The sequence below is a fragment of the Lytechinus variegatus genome, chromosome 3, assembly GCF_018143015.1.
Source record: "Lytechinus variegatus isolate NC3 chromosome 3, Lvar_3.0, whole genome shotgun sequence".
NCBI lineage: Eukaryota > Metazoa > Echinodermata > Echinoidea > Temnopleuroida > Toxopneustidae > Lytechinus > Lytechinus variegatus.
In genome coordinates, this window is record NC_054742.1 from 67104935 (window position 1) to 67123280 (window position 18346).

At 36.5% G+C, this 18346-nt stretch overlaps 1 protein-coding gene across 1 annotated transcript; it reads left to right on the plus strand.

The window, feature by feature from the left end:
- Window positions 1–1832: 1832 nt before the first annotated feature.
- Window positions 1833–18088, plus strand: LOC121411745 (methionine aminopeptidase 2-like). Its single transcript, XM_041604582.1, has 11 exons — window positions 1833–2020; window positions 5239–5331; window positions 6204–6368; window positions 7592–7697; window positions 9435–9596; window positions 10924–11105; window positions 11684–11778; window positions 13676–13876; window positions 14542–14657; window positions 15545–15675; window positions 16180–18088. Exons 1-11 carry the CDS (start codon window positions 1867–1869, stop codon window positions 16299–16301), a joined length of 1527 nt encoding a protein of 508 aa, XP_041460516.1. The 5' UTR covers window positions 1833–1866; the 3' UTR covers window positions 16302–18088.
- Window positions 18089–18346: the final 258 nt, after the last annotated feature.

Sequence of the window (18346 nt, forward strand, 5' to 3'; positions counted from 1 at the left end):
TCGTGATCAGTGACATTTATTTATTTTTTTTTAATTCCCCTTTGTCGTCCTCATATATATTGTTTTTAGCACTAACAGATGCCGTTCGGCTACCATTTTATAAATATATCCTTCAACACAGCCGTTCACCTATACAATCTAAAAATTCGAATGTTAAATCAACATTTGAAAGATTGGAGGAGTGACAACCTTTTCCAAATGTTACGTCCAACATTGTATAAAGCTGCATTTTAAGTGTTGGGTATAGAACCATTTAAAGTGGTAAATGCAAATTTAAAAATATGTCGTTACTCCTCCAACCATTCAAATGTTTAGTCCACATTTCAGTGTACCAGTGTATAGTCAACAACACTCTACATTCATCAGGGGCCGCGGAACGGGGGAGGGGGCTTACCCCCCACTTTTTTCCAAAACCGTGTACAAAACGTGTAAAATCACCATAATGATTGTGATTTTTAGCATGGTCAGCCCCCCACTTTTGGCTCGGCCCCCATCACTTTGAAAACCGTTCCTCGGTCCCTGTTCATCGCGGTCATATATCAACAAGTCACCTTCCATTACACATCTTCGTGATCACGTATATACTTTTCATCGTCACAGAAAACAAGTCGTTTTGCATTTACCTTGCCTTTTTTCAAAACCCTAGTCATCACGGAGCAACTTTTAATCGCTGTGTACGCGAACACCCTCCCATCATTGCAAAACAAGTTCCTCATATTGTGATTCACTCTTCTCTATCAGATATAAACAGGATAAAGGTAAGAGGTACTAATGTATGATTAAGATGTGACTTACAGTATTCAAAAGCCATGAAAGGCCATTATTAGTCTATGAAATACATAAATTTAATGCAATGTTATCCTTTTGAGACGCAAGATAAAGAACGAAATGAATAATATTGCAATGTAAAATTTTTACGATTCCGAAAACGAAACTATGCTGATGAGAGTTGTCAAATATAATTACAAAAAATATCTTTGATCAGGCAAAGCCTAAATGGAAGTGCCTCGAATTTGATATTTCATATATTGGAAAAAGAGTTAAATGTAAATAAAACAAAATGTAATTGTGGATCCTTTATTTTACGTCAGTTTAAAAACACATCTCACAACATATATTTAGGACAGCTCTATAATGGCAACGTGACTGCTTTGATGGTGACGGTGACCAAGGTATTGATAAACAAAAATGCTAGTCAGAATGATTTATATGACCTGAATTAATCGTTCTTAGTGGTATTTTTCTCGGGCTGTATTTGATTAAATATAATAATAACAATAATTGTTATCTACTCAGGGTATCTTCGGTACGTATTGACAGTATTCATGCCGAGTGGTCCTGGACTCGTGTTGAATTTTATTTAACCTTGCTTTGATTTTTAAAAGCAGGTGATAAGAAGGCAGAATGGCCCCTTTTATTTGATTATTTATTTATTTATTCGCGTTTCATTTAAACAGGGAAGCCCTTTCTGTTAGCAAACTTTAATTCATTTTAATTTCATTTAATGTGAAACATTCTTATCAAAATGTTAATTGTCTGTGATAATTGTTTATTATTGCATTTTCTTTACTTCTGACGTCGAAAATGCCCGGCGAAAATGTCTTTTTACCCGGCCTTTTTAACGCAATATTATTAACGATCACTGTGGAAGCCTTCACAGTAAAAACGCTGTTCAACATTTTTTACAACGCTGTTTAGGATGACAACATGATATGATTTAAGAGTGTCGTCTAACCATTAACCAATTTCTACTTTTTCTTTATTTCTTTCTTTTCCTTCATTATTTTTTGTCAATCTTTCTCGGTCTAATCTTGTGTTATGGCGCCACCTAGGTCGGTCGAACTTCATCAAAACAATCTTGGCAAGATGGCAGCGGTGGTGGATGCGGTTCCCGAACCAAAAGCCTGTGAAATGAATGAAACTGGTGTCGCGAAAGATGAGATCGAAGAAGTGGACCCCGCTGATCCACAAGCATCTGAGGGCAAGAAGAAAAGAAGAAGAAAGAAAAAGAAAAATACAGGTGACAACCTTCTTCAAGTACCCCGCATTGCTGCGACAGTGGCTGGCATGCATGGCCTGGGCCCATGGCCATGGCCATGTGTCATGCAACTACAAGCTTAGCCTTAGCTCACGTGAAGAGCGCGCGCCATCGCAGCGGCAGTAACTTAGGCCGTAGGCAATGGTAGGGCCTAGTCTTGAGGACGCAATGATGATGATTTTTTTTAGATATGTCATATATTTCTTCATCATTGACGTCTTGACACTCTCTCCATAGTGTCTTCAGCGAAGGACCAAAACAAAGATGGATTCCCCCCAAAAATCCATCTTTTTAAACCGAAGTCAAGACAATTCATTTAATTTTATTAATTCTTACACCTTCCTACGCCTAATCTAATGCGTAGGAAGGTTTTAAATATTACTATTTAAAAATGTAAAAAAATGAAGATTTCTTACCTAACTGATGCCGCGTAGACCCCTCGTTCCACATGTAAACAACGGAAATACAATAGCGTCGACCCTTGAACCGCTTATGTATGACGTACTTCCGGAAAGCAATGCCGTCTTAACGAACAATTTAGAGATAAAAAATCTTATTTAACAAATATTAAAATTTATTTTGTGATCATAAATAATTTATATATATTGATATGAATTATTTATGATCACAAAATAAATTTTAATATTTGTTAAATAACATTTTTTATCTCTAAATTGTTCGTTAAGACGGCATTGCTTTCCGGAAAGTACGTCATACATAAGCGGTTCAAGGGTCGACGCTATTGTATTTCCGCTTAGGGATAGGCGGTATTGCAAAAAAAAAATATTTGCAATCAATCGCAAATATTCCGTTGCAATTTTACAGTTGATTGATCACTTTAAACTTTAACAAATCAGATTGCACTCCTTCATTGTTTCATGGAGCAGAATAGCAATCAATCGCAAATTTGAAATTAATTGCACAACATGGGCATATGCTTGATTTCGGCCAAATTAGGGAACGAAAAATAAGTTTGCATTTGATTGCAAGTTTCTTGCAACGCCCCATTACTCATTAGTCCTACTTTACGTAGTCTTGACTTGAGGACTCCATGATGATGTCTTCTTTTTTAAATCCTTTGACATGAAAACTTCATCATTGGAGTCTTGAACCCCGCCCATATACTACACCCAGGACCAGGTAAACAAAGATGGATTTCCTTAGGAAATCCATCTTTTCATAAAGAATCACGTAAAATATGTTGATTTACCTTTCTACGCCTAATGCGTAGGAAGGTTTTAAAAATGGTCCCTATAAATGTAAAAAATCGAAGGTTTCTTCCCAGACTGATGTGTAGATCCCTCGATCCACATGTACACAATTGCAAATACAAGAGCATCAACTCTTTCACTGCTTATGTACATGTATGACATACTTCCGATTAGCAATGCCGTTCTGAAGAACAATTTATAGATCAAAATTATTATTTCACAAATACTAAAATTTATTAAGTGATTATAAATGATTAGTGCTAATTATTTATAATCACGTAATAAATTTTAGTATTTGTGAAATAATTTTATCTATAAATTGTTCTAAATTGAACGGCATCGCTAATCGGAAGTAGGTCAAACATAAGCAGTTCAAGGGTCAACGCTATTGTATTTGCGTTGTGTACATGTGGATCGAGGGATCTACACGACATCAGTCTGGTAAGAAGCCTTAGTTTTTTTACATTTTTAGGGACCATTTTTTAAACCTTCCTGCATTAGGTTGAGGAAGGTGTAGAAATTAACAAAATCAACATATTTTACGTGATTCTTTTATGAAAAGATTGATTTTCTAGGGAAATCCATCTTTGTTTATCTGGGTCTCTTGTACATATATGGGCTGGGGTTCAAGACTCCAATGATGCAGAAGTATATCATGTCAAAGGATTTAAAAAAGACATCATCATGGAGTCCTCAAGACTAGTCCTACTCCTAGGGGGTGTTGCAAGAAAATATTTGCAATCGATTGCAAATATTCTGTTGCAATTTTACAAGTGATAGATCAATTTTAGCTGTAGCAAATCAGATTACATTCCTTGTTTCAAGAAGCAGATTACAAATAAATCGAAAAAATTGTTTTTGATTTCAAAACTCATGATCAATTTAGGGACTGAAAATAGATTTGCAATTCACCACCAATTGATCGCAAATTTCTTGCAATGCCCCACTACTTGTACTAGTGCTCTCAAACATGATCATGGCTGTGCATGTGCAGACCAACCAGGCATGCCCCGCGAGCTCTCCGGCCATGTCGCGTGTATGGTATTGGTAGTTTATAGCATTAACATTTCTGGAAAACATAATTCTCATAAATTCAATCATATCTTAAACATATTTACTTTGAGATCTAACTAACAGTAGAGGTGCACAGCCAATATTGATTATGTGAGACTCGCCAATATTGGAAACAATTTCCAAGAATCCAATTTCAGAGACTTGACATCAATCAGTCTCTGATCATGTTTCCACCATACCTCTTGCCCTCTTCACTGAGGAAAAGTTTTTTTTTTTTGGGGGGGGTGATGGGGGGATTTCCTTGACAAGTGGATAATTTATCTAGGCCTAATTGTATCGTGCATTATTAAAAAAAATGTATAGATCTATGGCACGTTGCGAATTACATAGACTCTACATGTTAAAAAAACATGTCTGCAATGCAAGATAACAATTTTTGACTAATTAATCTTGACAAGTTGAAATATTGTCACACAAGTCACAACAGAATGGTTGTCACTTGTCAGACTAGTAAGAGGAAAGTTAAAACCCAGGGACCGTTTCATCAACATTCTTGTTTGACAACTTATCTGGCATCTTTCCTTGAATCTGATTGGCTGAGAGGCACTGTTACTATAGTAACTGTCGGATAAAATGGGACTTGTCGGATAAAACTTCCGATAAGTCCTTTCATGAAACGCTCCCCTCATTACTAGAGAGATGTGAAGAAGGAAAGCAGTACGGTTGGTGTGAACAAGGTCACGTCAGGAGGTTGCTCAACAAAGACAGGAAGGAGGGAGGGTCCTGGCGTGATAGTCCTCGGAATGGAAAATGCAGACTAAAATAATCTCACAATGAATAGTTTTAAATTGAAAGTAGACCTAAGTATTCTGAGAAGAAAAGAATACAAAATAACAAAAAGTTTGACTTTCACCAAATTCACATGAATTTGGAAATAATTTTTTTTTTCCAATTGTTTCCCCAAAACATGATCAGGTGAGGGCAATGAAGGAAGTGCAGTGAATGGGGAGATAGAGAAATTGACAGAAGATCTGAAAAATCAAAAGATGGAGGAGAAACAGCCCAATGGTGAGTGCTCCAATACATTCTTAGAAATTCTTTAGAATAGATTAAATTAAGAAGACGGTGTGTTGGCTCAGTTGGTAGAGCGTCCGTCTCTTAAACCGGAAGGTCAGGGGTTCAAACCCCGGCCGTGTCAGACCAAAAGACGTTAAAAGATGGGAGTTGCTGCTACCCTGTTTAGCGTTCGATAATTAAAGGGATCGAGCCCGTCGATCTGGGGCTGCACAGCGGCTGCCGGGCTCAAGATCAATTGGGCAAAACAAAATTTCAAAGTATTTCATTTCTGGTGTCTATTTCGAACAATAAGATATGGATTTTAAGATTTTTTTAGGACATGGACTAAATAATTTATTATTCTTATTTACTTAATTTATTGCTAATAATTAAGTTAATGTGTGACTGTTCTAACAATCCAAGAAATCCTGTAGCATTGTGATATATTGATGAAAATGTTCCCTGAAAAATTATCTTCTTAATCTACTTTTTAATGACTGAAAATTAACTAAGATAACCTGATTTTGGATTAAAATTTTAATGGTTTGTAACATGTTATTTTGTTTCTGCTGATCAGTTATTGATGTACTCTCAACCCACCAAAATATCCCCAGATGCAATCATTTTGTCTTGGAAATATAACAGAACTCCCCTTCTCAGGGTGATAATATTTATATATCCAAGTCTTTGGGAAGCACATAGACGTTAACCTTCATATATTGGTTGTCAAGTATTGACATATGGACAAAAGTAATTTCGGGTCACAAGGCAAAGGTCAAAGAACAGTAGACCTTTGTACTTCTGAAATGCCATGGAAGAAATTTGAAACATCACTCATTGTTGGGTTTTTCTTGAACGGAATTTTACCTTTAATCCTCTGCCAGGAGAAGCAAACATCCCGGACGATGGAGAGGACAAGGAGGAGGATGGAGCCGGTGGGGAGGGTGGAGCAGAAGGAGGAAAGAAGAAAAGAAAAAGGAAAAAGAAGAAGGCAGGTGGTGGTGAAGGAGGAGAGAATCAAGGTGCTGAAAAGGGCAATAGTTCACAAGGTTGGTTAGTTTCCTTTGTTAGGGTAATTTCTACTGTCACTTCGTCTTGAAACCATCCCATGGGTTGTCTGGAATTCTTCACTCCTTGGCCCCACAGGTCAGTTTGACATGCTCTACTGCAGCTACCAACCCCTACAGAGTCACTGTCCCAAAGTCAAACACTTTATCAATCTTCATTTATGCCAAGGACAGCTTGGCTGAGGAATTCACTTCCCGCCATCATTTACCCCTTCAACAAAGTTTTAGACAGGTTTTGAAACTTCTTGTATGGGTCTAGTTCCACTAGCATGAATCAAATATTGTCAAAAATCATTTGGTCTAATAACTGTGTAGTCTAGTTGCCACTTGGTCTATTCCCCATTTCCCATATTGCCTTGTGGATAGTGAAATACCGGGGTGTGAGAGTTCAGCTTTTTAGCTTATTTCAGATTCTTTAAAAATTTGATTTTCAGCTTAATTTTAGCTTATTTTATTTTTCCTCTGTACAGAAACTGTGGGAGCTCTTCTGTTTCATCTTTTTTCAACCCTCTTCAGCTTTTCTCAGATTTTTATGTGTGACCACTCACCCATAAAATAGATTCTAATTCTTTCTGCTCCATGTTTCTGTTCGGTGAATGTGTACTAGATAAAGATTACACGGGTTATTTTTTCCATCAGCTTAGGAGTGTGGGTAGTAAATCTGTATGAATCATGGTGTAAATTTTTAGTACATGAGGGAGGTTATATTAAAAAAAAAACCCAAAAGAAATTGCTTGAATTCATTGAAGCTCATAGATGTTACTAGATATAATAGCTGCAAGTAAACTTCCTACACTGGACCACTTTGAAGTAAACATGATGACCAGGGATGCCAGTTTTCAGGCTATAGCTGGAATTCCAGCTTTCCATTTTTTTTAATATTACAAAATGTATCAGATTGACCCATAAAATATTAAATTTGAGGAGGATAGACCCCTCAGATACATGTATGCCCAGATGGCAACAGAGGGCATCTAGAGCTTGCACATTTCAAGTAACTCCAGCTGATTGATTTTCCACTTGCATTTTGGGCTCATGTCACGCACAATCACTCATAATCTTCCTTTTAAATTTTTTGTTCAGGACCTGAAGCCATATGCCACTGGCATCCCTGGATAACTATTTAATGAGCTTTTGTTATTTTTATAATTATTATGTGCTATCATGTGCTCATTCTTTTATTCCTGTAACATTTGTAAATGAAGCAAAGAGCAATAAGCAGACGGACCCGCCCACTGTGCCGATATCAGAACTGTTCTCTGGAGGACCTTACCCAGTCGGACAGGAAGTGGTTCACCCAGATGTTGATGGGTAGGTAGAAGGTCCAGTGCGTAAAGCAATGAAGCCTATTCAGACATGGTGTGTCACAGTTGGGCAACAAAATAGCTCAACATCCTCTTGTATCAATGAGATATAAGCTGTGTCAAAGCATGTCTTCTGACTGTGCAAATGTTGTTTAGATGCAAGGTAACAAAAACTGTTGTCCAATCAAAACTTGCATATTATAAACGTGCCAATTGTGCAGGTTTTGCGATCATCATGATGAAGTCATTAAGATGTCTAATGAAATGGGTCTTTCATTGTGATGTTATGAATTTTTTATGTACTGTTCAGACAATTTTAAGAACTAGATGCATTAAAGGGGAATGAAACCTTTGTAATGAGTACACTTGTGTTGAAACAGAAAAATCAAAGAATAACAATAAAGAAAGTTTGAGAAAAATTGGACACACAATGAGAAAGTTATGAGCATTTGATAAATTGCAATCACCAATGCTAAGGAGATCCTCTCATTGGCCATGCGACAAGGATGTGTGATGTCACATGTGAACAACTTTCCCTTTGATGGACTATAAAATACCCCCAAAATGTCTTTTTGCTTTTTCTTATGGTGATACAAACTTTTATCCGTGATATATTCTTTAAAAATCTGTATTACATGCCCTCCTATAGAAAGAATACATGATCTACTGATAGATGTGATAAAAGAGGCAATTTAAGTGAAATATATACTAGTGTAATGGGGAGAGTTGTTCATCAGTGACATCACACATCTTTGCCGCATTGCCAATGTGAGGATCTCCATAGCATTAGTGATCGCAATATTCAAATGCTCATAACCTTCTCATTATTTGTCCGATTTTTCTCAAACTTTCGTTGATCTGTTTCTTTGATTTTTCTGCTTTCACACAAGCTATCTTGTTCTAAAGGTTTCATTCTCTTTAAAGATGAGATGAGATTTGTGCAAGCATGACTTAACACTTTTCTCACCATATCTTCACAAAGCTTAATGTTCTAAAATGGGAGATATGTAATCAGGGTTTCCAGCCCGTCGGGGAAATGAGGGAAAATTATTTTACCTTTTTCAGTCAGGGAATTTGATCAAAAATACCGCAAATCAGGGAAAATACCACAAATCAGGGAAATATGTCTCAAATGAGGGAAAAATCAGGGAATTTCGATCAGCCTGAAAGTCGAAAGCTCGGAAGACAGACCTGTTTTATTTTGTTGCATATCGAAACAACGTCCATTGAATGACTGGTTATGGTGGTACTATTGTTTTTATACTGAAGATACATGTAATTCACTGCAAAAACTTAGAAAATGGGCGAAACTGGGAATTGGTTTAAATAATTATCAGGGAATTTTTAATCTTCATCAGGGAAAAAATCATGGAATTTGATTTTCTTGTAAAGCTGGGAACCCTGATAATGCAAATTGTTCTTTCCTGACAAAAAAAAAAACGTTCTTGGTGCAATGAGCACAAATATTTTGGCCTAGGAAATGTCATATCCAGGTGTTTTTGTTCCATAGGTAGAAAAGTTTCTTAATTTTTCTAAACTGGGCAACTATCAGTATCATAAAGTTAAAAGAATTGAAAAAAAGTGTTATTGTTACATAGGTAGAAAATTCCTTAGGATATTGAAATTTCTTAACTTTTTAAAACTGGGCAACTATCAGTATCATAAAGTTAAAAGAATTCTTATAAGCAAGTGTAATTATTTATCATACAGTACCTGCATTATTGTTTTTAATAAATGCATACAGGCAATCAGCACAATGGAGGGTCACAAATGAAGAAAAGAAGGCATTGGACAGATTACAGAATGATGTGTACAATGATCTGAGGCAGGCTGCAGAGGCACACAGACAAGTTAGGAAATATGTACAGAGTTTCATCAAACCAGGCCTAACAATGATAGATATATGGTAAGACAGTAGATGATATCAAGTTTGATCTTTACAGCTCTGGTGTTGGTGCCAAAAGCAAGTGTCGGTGTGGGAAGAAGGTGTTGATGTTTGGAAGTTTGAAAATTGGTGTTGTAAGTTTGGATATTGGTGTTGAATGTTTGTGTTAGTGCTGTATATGTATTTTCGTATTGATAGTTCACATTGGTATGGGAATTTGATTTCAGTGTCGAGAGCTGGTGTTGAAAGTATGTGTTGGATATTGGTGCTAGAAGCCAGGTTCTGTTTGTTTTTGGAGTTTGGTGTTGATGTTAGAAGCTGGTCTCGGTGTTGGAAGTTGATTTTGGTGCAGGAGTTGGTCTTTTAAGCTGGTGTTGATGTTAAGACAAACGAACACCAGCTACAACACTCAACTTGAACGGAGACTGATGTTGGGATCTCTGCCTCTTAAAGTTGAGCTATAAAAAGATTTTGGCAATCTTTGTTATGGCTTACATGTAGTTCATCAGTCAGTTTAATGATTAACACTCCCAACACCAATTCAGATTATTTGCATTTTCCTGTATTCTTAAGGCGGGGGGGGGGGGGGGGGGGATTGGTGCTAATGTACACATGTAGGCCTATAAGATTGGCACACTGGAGGAAGCCGAAACTGGGAATAATTTTTTTTCTTCTGATAGGTCAAATAGTCATCCTGTAAAGGAAGCTTACAAGTATTAATGACTTTACCAGGCAAGGATTTCTTTTTTTCTTCACTTCTATTGTTTCCAAGGTCATGTAAAGGCAGAAGGAAAGGAAATTTTGAGATCCAGTTCATAGATGAACAAGTCCTGATTTTGTACTGTTCTGGACATTATTCATTGATTTTATAACTTATGATATCTAAGTTGATATAAAATCTGTGAAATACCTTTTCAGTTTCCATAGTGTCTTTAAACCATGCAAACATTCCCAATTTAATCCACATTGTGCTGCACTCAACCCAGGTGAGGTGTGTGGCAGGATGGATTGCAAGATTGCGCCCAGTGCTGGAAGCAGCAACTCTAGCTACACCAGGGGGCCGTTTCATAAAGCTGTTCGTAAGTTAAGAGCGACTTTAAGAACGACTGGTGATCGTTTCTTACGCGCTAAACCATCTCCAGTGAATATACCATTTATCAAAAGAAAGGATCACCAGTGGTTTGTAAAGTCGCTCTTAACCTATGAACAGCTTTATGAAAACACCCAGCTGGGGTACTAACAGTGCGCATCATAGTAGATCACTTCTACAGTAGCAGGTGTCATATGAATGGCCATTGATACAGTAACCATAACCATTCTATTTTTTGTTATTTCCATGTTTTTGCAGCGAGCGATTAGAAACTGCTTCTAGGAAACTGATCAATGAGAGTGGCTTGAAGGCAGGTCTAGCATTCCCTACAGGGTGTTCCAGAAATCACTGTGCTGCCCACTATACACCCAATGCTGGTGATCCTACAGTGCTAGAGTATGATGATGTCTGCAAGATTGACTTTGGCACTCACATAAATGGTATGATGTCAGTCAAGTGTATAGATAGTTGTGTTTACTGTGTAATAGCTGGAAGCATAGCGCTTACATGTTCTTCAGTACCACTTGGAAATTATTATGTTTGTTTTACGAGCACAGGGATGAATACTCTTAGGTAGAATCCTCAATATATTCCCTAGCAAGTTATTTTCTTACCAGAGGAAACTTATTTCTGTGTACAAAATAAGTTATCAAAGAGATTTCCAGGCCTGAAGATCATTCCAAAAGGCATCTTGATAAGGGATCTCTTGTTTTATGTACTGTATGTGCATATGATTGTCTTTGACTTTTATGCTAAATATGTATGTATCAGTACTATACATTGCAATGTTATGCATTCAAAAATTGCTGAGATTGATTTACAAATTAAGTACATGTGTTGGTTAATCAATTTTGATTTTGAAATCAATGTTTTAGTATGTCTGTGTCTTTATTGTTACTAATCCAAACTTGTATTGATGTTGAGTCAACCACAGAAAAATTCTGTATTATTTTCAGTAAAGTCAGCACTAGTTTCTAATATCTATAGTAAATCCTGATTATCTTTTGTTTTCTCTCAGGTCGGATTATTGACTGTGCCTTCACAGTCACATTCAACCCAAGGTACGATCAATTGCTGGCAGCCGTTAAGGATGCAACAAATACAGGCATCAAGGTATTAATCCATTAACTACTGAATTCAGAAAATTCCATACACGTTGTACAGGGACCATCCGAGGCTTGTGGGCATTAAGGCCACCGCACACCTTACGACCTGACTGGTCTCCGACTGACTAGCGACCGAGTAAGGAGAGATGTGACGTCACAGCTCTTGTCAGCTTGAGAGTTGCAGACCGGTCAGAGACAAGTCGCAAGGAAAATTGCAAGCTAAATCCAACTTCCAGCCAATCAGACAGCAGAGTTGCACAACGCGTATATGATAAACAACATACGCAGTAGTAAGCGCATTTTCTCAGTTGCTATGGCAAAAAGCGCATACGTGAGTCGCAGACAGCATGGTAGTCGGATCGCAAGGTGTGCGGTGCAAGGCTTATGACTGCCTTGTGATTCATCTCTACTCAGTCAGTCGCAAGCCAGTCGTTGACCAGTCGGGTCCTAAGGTGTGCGTTGGCCTTTTAGGTTGAATATATCTGGGCCTCGTCTTACAAAGAGATTGAACCAATCAATCGTAACTCTATGGAAATCCATCTGTGTCATAATTTTTTCTACATAAAATTTGCAAAATGTCCTTTGTAAAGAAAGGAGAACATATCAAATTGTCAAGAAATCAATGAATTTATGGATATGCATTCATATCTAGAATTTTTTTTGGACAAACATGCATTTCTTTTGTTGACATTTCTGGCTTGCCATAGTTACATTAATTGGATCAATCGTAACTCTTTGTAAGATGGGCCCCTGCTCTTAGTTATTCACTGAAGATGTATTCAAAATAAAATCAAGTGTTTGCTGATATTTGAAACATCAGTTTAATCCCAATAGCTTGTCAGTTAGTTGCGCTAGAAACATTTGTATTAAGTGCTAAATAGATATTGCTTTTGACAAGTATGCATACAGTGTCACCAGGGGCCAGTCTTACAAAGAGTTGTGATTGATCCTATCAATCGCAACTACGGAAAGCCAGCAAAGTCTACATATAAAATGCATGTCTGCTTAAAAATTTCTTACATATGAATGTATATTCATAAAGGGACATTTTGCAAATTTCCTGTGGAAAAAATTATGACACTGATGGACTCCCATAGATTTATGATTGCTTGGATCAATCGCAACACTATGTAAGACGGGGCCCAGGAATTGCTTATTCTCTGTATGTATGTATGTATTTGAGTTTTGTCAGACGTGTATCAATCAGATATGATTATTTACGTCTGGGACCGACCTTAACGTCACCATCCGAAAGACGTGACCAGGGCTCGAACTTCGAACCTCTGCATCAGTTTGTAACTTCCCCACAGCTTGGATTACAGGCGCACGCCACAACGCTCTGCATACTATTGTCCTTTATTATAATGGAAATTGTACACATATTCCCTGGTGACACTGTTGAAATCAACAGGCATTACAATCTTTTACTGGAATTGATGAAATGAAAGTGAATTATCATTGTACATAGCACCATATATACCTGGTACTTTGAAAAATGGGGAAAGGAGAATGAAGGAAAGATGAATAAATATTTTGGGTTCTTTGCTTTGTAGAAGCATTAGTTCTGTCTGTATACATATCCCCGAAGTCTCATGATTGACTTACAGTTTTACACATTTGCTTGGAGGGGGGGGGGAGGATGATGACATCTCGGTTCATAGAAATCAAACTATCGTAGCACTCAAGTCCTTTGGTAAGGCATTTATATACATTTGCCACTCTCCTCCCAGATGTCATAAATGGTAGCCAGTAAACATACATTCCTGAAATGTTCGAGCACCTATATGGTAGCTGTGCTTTTAATTTTCTATTACACATTTCATAAATAGCATATTCTTATTATCACAATCATTGTATATTTTTTCCAACCAATTTTAATTGCTGTTGTATCTGTCCCTGGACAGGAAGCTGGAATCGATGTGAGATTATGTGACGTTGGTGAGAGGATACAGGAGGTGATGGAATCCTATGAAGTGGAGTTGGATGGCAAGACGTACCAGGTGAAGCCCATCCGCAATCTCAACGGACATTCCATCGGACAGTACAGGATACACGCTGGAAAGACAGTACCCATTGTCAAGGGAGGAGAGGCAACTAGGATGGAGGCAAGTATTTTTTTAATTGTTCATAGAGTTTTGATAGATCTCAGAAAATTATTTTGCTCTGTATTATTACCGTGACTAGAGTGATGTTTGCAATTCATTCAGTTCAGAATTTCTTTAATTCTTCAATTCTCACTTGCAGCATGTGCTATCATGTTTGAGAAGAGGTTGTCGACCTGCAAACTTTGGCAAATGAAAAAAGAGGCCTCATGACAATGAACACCGATGGCAGATGTATTCAAATGAAATGCTTGCATTAACTTGGACCATAATAAAAGCAACACTGAGATTAAATACTTCTCTCTCCCATCATCCCTCGGGGGAATGTTATCTCCAATTTCACCTTCAATTGCAGTTTTTATATATCTGCTTATTCTCTGATTGTGTCAGGTAGCCTCCATCAAAATCTCTGAAACCTGATTGGATCTTTGACACAAAAATATTCTCCAAGAAATATTCTTGCACAAAAAATGAGTTTCACAAATGAATTAAGTGTGAGTTAAGGTCGTGCTTAAGTGCTAACAAAGATCTTTACAACTGACTTTCTGACTTAGAAGAGTCCTATTTTTAATAAATATGTTACAGCATATCCAAATATATGGCTAACAGTACTGCTGCTTGGTTATAAGATATGTTTTGCTGACTTGTTCATAATTTCTCTTTCACAGGAGAATGAGTTCTACGCAATAGAAACATTTGGAAGTACGGGTAAAGGATTTGTGAGAGACGACATGGAATGTTCTCACTATATGAAAAACTTTGAAGTTGGCCATGTTCCTCTAAGGTATGATTAAGACTAGAAGCATTGAAATTCATTTGCAGCTATTTTGAAATCTGTTTGAACTTGCAGGGATCCAAAAGTATAGCCCTACTGACCAAATGTATAGATATTAATGGCCTTTTTTTTGTTTGGCAGTATTTGTATTAAACAAAAAATTGTCTTGATATCCTGTCAACAGACAAAATAGTTTGAATTCAAATAACAATTTGACAAATGTCCATACTGGAATGTGTGTCTGTACCAGTGTATATATGCACATAGTTTACTCAAAGTTTAGACTCGCACACATTTTTTTTTGCTCTAAAGCAAACTTATCTTTCATAAACATTGAAAATGGATGTTCATCCTTGTCTCCCAGCTTTATCACTTGCTTTAAGTTATGCTGCTAGGTTTGCATGATATCCTATGTGAGGCATGTAAAAGGTTTAGAATCTGTAAGAGAAGATATTTATTACAATAAGTTACTCTAAACTTTCTTATTAGTATTGGGGCTATTCCTGACCTAATTAGAGCTTTTTTTTCTATTTTACGAGCTTTTTTTAGTGTATATCACACGATTTGACAATGCAAAGATTCAGTAGCATCAGTCCTCATATAGGTGTGCAAACATGTTATTTGACTTTATCAATATGCGTGTAACAAATTATGAAGTCCATAAATGATTTTGAACGAGGAAATGTAAACTAACTTGTTTTGAATTTGTGGCAACTTTTAAATTAATACCTTTAATAGTCTCTTAGAATAATGTTTTTGGGATATTTACTAAGAGCAATTTTTTGGCTGCAATAGGGGCAAAATTACCCATTTTGCCTTGGGTTATTTCCTATTTTTGAGACTAGTGCACACATGGTGTGACAAACTTGACAACAATTTCCTCCTCTCATTTCTAGGATGCAAAGATCTAAGGCCCTTCTAAAGACTATTAATAATAACTTTGGGACGTTAGCCTTCTGTCGTCGATGGCTCGACAGACTAGGTGAAACCAAGTACTTGATGGCTCTCAAGAATCTATGTGACACAGGTAAGTTTGAAAGTTCAGTTTCAGCTTATTTCTACATTGCCTTAAATCATATATTGTACATGATTCTGTATAGCTGTATGATTGGCACTTAAACAGTCACACGTGTGTTTATTTATAGAATATTTGGATTTGAAATGGCAGAAAGAAATGAAAGATTTCTGATTTTGAGAGAAAATTGTAATGTAAATATAACATTTTAATAAATGAAACATTTTTCAAGGTGATGAACTTTCATCTTTTGCTGGAAAATTACACTCAGAATCATTTGTATTTGCACTTTTTATGTATCCAATTTCGTAATTGAAATACAAATTCAGAAGTATAAACTATGTAAATGTACATGTGTAATATAGAATTACAAACATATAGTGTGAAAGGGGTCTCAGCTTGTAAGTTCTTGTCTCGATGGGTGATGAGGCTATATTCTAAAGAAACAGTGTCGGGATCTGTTCTGTTGTAGTAGCCTACTGAGCTTGCATTCGTCTTCTGTTCCCACTCCTACAGGCTTGGTTGACCCTTACCCACCCTTGTGTGATGCTAAAGGATGCTACACAGCCCAGTTTGAACACACCATCATGCTTCGACCAACATACAAGGAGGTGGTCAGTCGTGGTGATGACTACTAGTCGTAGTCAGCCATGTAAATCACCCATTTTAATAGTAACCTAGGTGATGAATACTATCAACAGTCACACCTCGTGATGGTTTCCAGTTGTTATTCACCCGTTAGGGGGATAAACTGCCTTCCGAATTGAAAAAAAAATATGAGGAAAAAAAAGTAACAACTAGATCCTTAACGATATTCCTGCTACTGTTACTGATTTAGAAAACACAACAAATACTAAAGCAAGCCTTTTCTGTACTCTCACCGTCATTTCTTCTATACTGTGCAAGGTTTCCACAGTTGAGGGACAACCTTAAAATCATGAAATAATTATTTTTGTGTGAAGCGATGGAATTTGGGGAGAAAAAAATTCAAGGAATTGTGGAAAAGAGTCTCCATGGTAAGCTCTCAAAGTAGGGGAGGTGCAAAAGGGGGAAAGGGGGGGGCAGTGCCATCTTATGATTTTTCAAGTAGAGTGAAAAAAACAGAAAAAAAAGGGAAGGAACATGAAGATTAAAAAAAGAGAGGTAATTGTCTTTTAACTCTATATGTTAACCCGTTGTTCTTGGTGTGCGACATTTAGTATTTTACGTGAGCCCTCTTCAGAGTGGATTTGGCATTGTATATAAAGTCCAATTATTGTTATGATTAATTTATATATAGACAAGTTAGATATATAAAAAAGGTTTTAGTTCCATGTCTCTACTTTATGTACCTAAAATCTTGAAAAAAAAAACATGTGAGGCGTTTTTCATAACTCGCCTGCTTTTTTCTGGAATAAGCTGCTTGAACATCTAAAAAGTATGTAATCCTATGAAAACTTAATCAGTTGTCTGAAGACATGTCTTTTCAGTTTTAATATATTTCATGTATTTAATTTGAATCATGGACCTGGTACACATTTCTTTGTCATTCCCCTTTTCTTATTGTGCATGGAGACATGTTATACACTATATGAATGTGTTATCATAATCAGTTTCATATACATGACTACAATTTCAGTCTTTTGTCATGTTTCATGTTGTTATGTTGATTTACTTTAACATGAGAAGTATGATGAATGGCCCTGATTTCTTTTACAGGTATCTATTCAAACTAAAAAATGTCTTCCATGGAGATCATTTTCTTTTATGATCATGCTTAAAGTTTCCGTCAAATTAAACAAAAAAAAACAGTATAATAAATGTTGATTAGATTATCAGTGAAAAATGGCTATTTGCTGAAAATACATTTCGTTGTTTGTCCTATTTTCTTGTTTAAATGAAAAGTTGTAATGGTCTCAAATTATGATTTCTTGAGCACTTTGTGATTTGGAGTAAGAATGGAGGAAAGTGTGGGTTGGATGTACAAACGTTTGATTATTTTATGGATTTGCCCTTAACACGATAATTTTACATATTTAATTGCTGCATTTATAGTAGCCGGTGAACAAACATCTCACTTTGGTTTGTTGAAAAGTGTTTGATCATGGAGCTATAGCTCCATGGTTTGGTCATACATACTTCACCTGCTCTTTGGAAAAGATAATTTGTTTACTCATGAATGGAATGAAAATGTTTTAGGACAGGAATTTCTATTACAGATGCAAACTTTATTTATTTGCGATCGGTGAATCAAGATCTGAATGTTGTAGTATTGAAGAGTGAGATTATTTGAGTTTTTCTTCTTTCATTCCTTCAGTGATGTCCTAATGCATTTTTGAGATGGTGTTTCTTTTACTTTAACTTCTATTCACAATTGTGTAGTGAAAATTATGGATCTTTGCATACTTGCAAGATTGTTTTTTTATGTGGGGGGGGGGGGAGTGGACGGGAAAAGGTAGTGGTTAAACAACGGCTTGCTATGAACTTAAGTAGACTTTGATACAAAATCACAAGAATAAATAATACAATTGATGAATACACATTTTCAATGTAAATTCTATAGTCTGAAACTTTGGCCACATTGGGGGTATTTGTTGAATTACCATCCTATCTCTGTAAAGTGTATTGGTCTAGTTCATAAAATGTGGAAATAAGATTAACCAAGTATCACTGAACATCTTGTGCGAGTTAGAGTAGTTTTCAA

What these genes read in the sequence shown, in the direction of transcription:
- LOC121411745 (XM_041604582.1), top strand. Translation starts at nt 1,867, where the DNA reads ATGGCAGCGGTGGTGGATGCGGTTCCCGAACCAAAAGCCTGTGAAATG. An exon ending in GTTCACCCAGATGTTGATGG is followed by an intron (nt 7,698 to 9,434) that starts GTAGGTAGAAGG and finishes AAATGCATACAG; the next exon opens with GCAATCAGCACAATGGAGGG. An exon ending in CTTTGGCACTCACATAAATG is followed by an intron (nt 11,106 to 11,683) that starts GTATGATGTCAG and finishes GTTTTCTCTCAG; the next exon opens with GTCGGATTATTGACTGTGCC.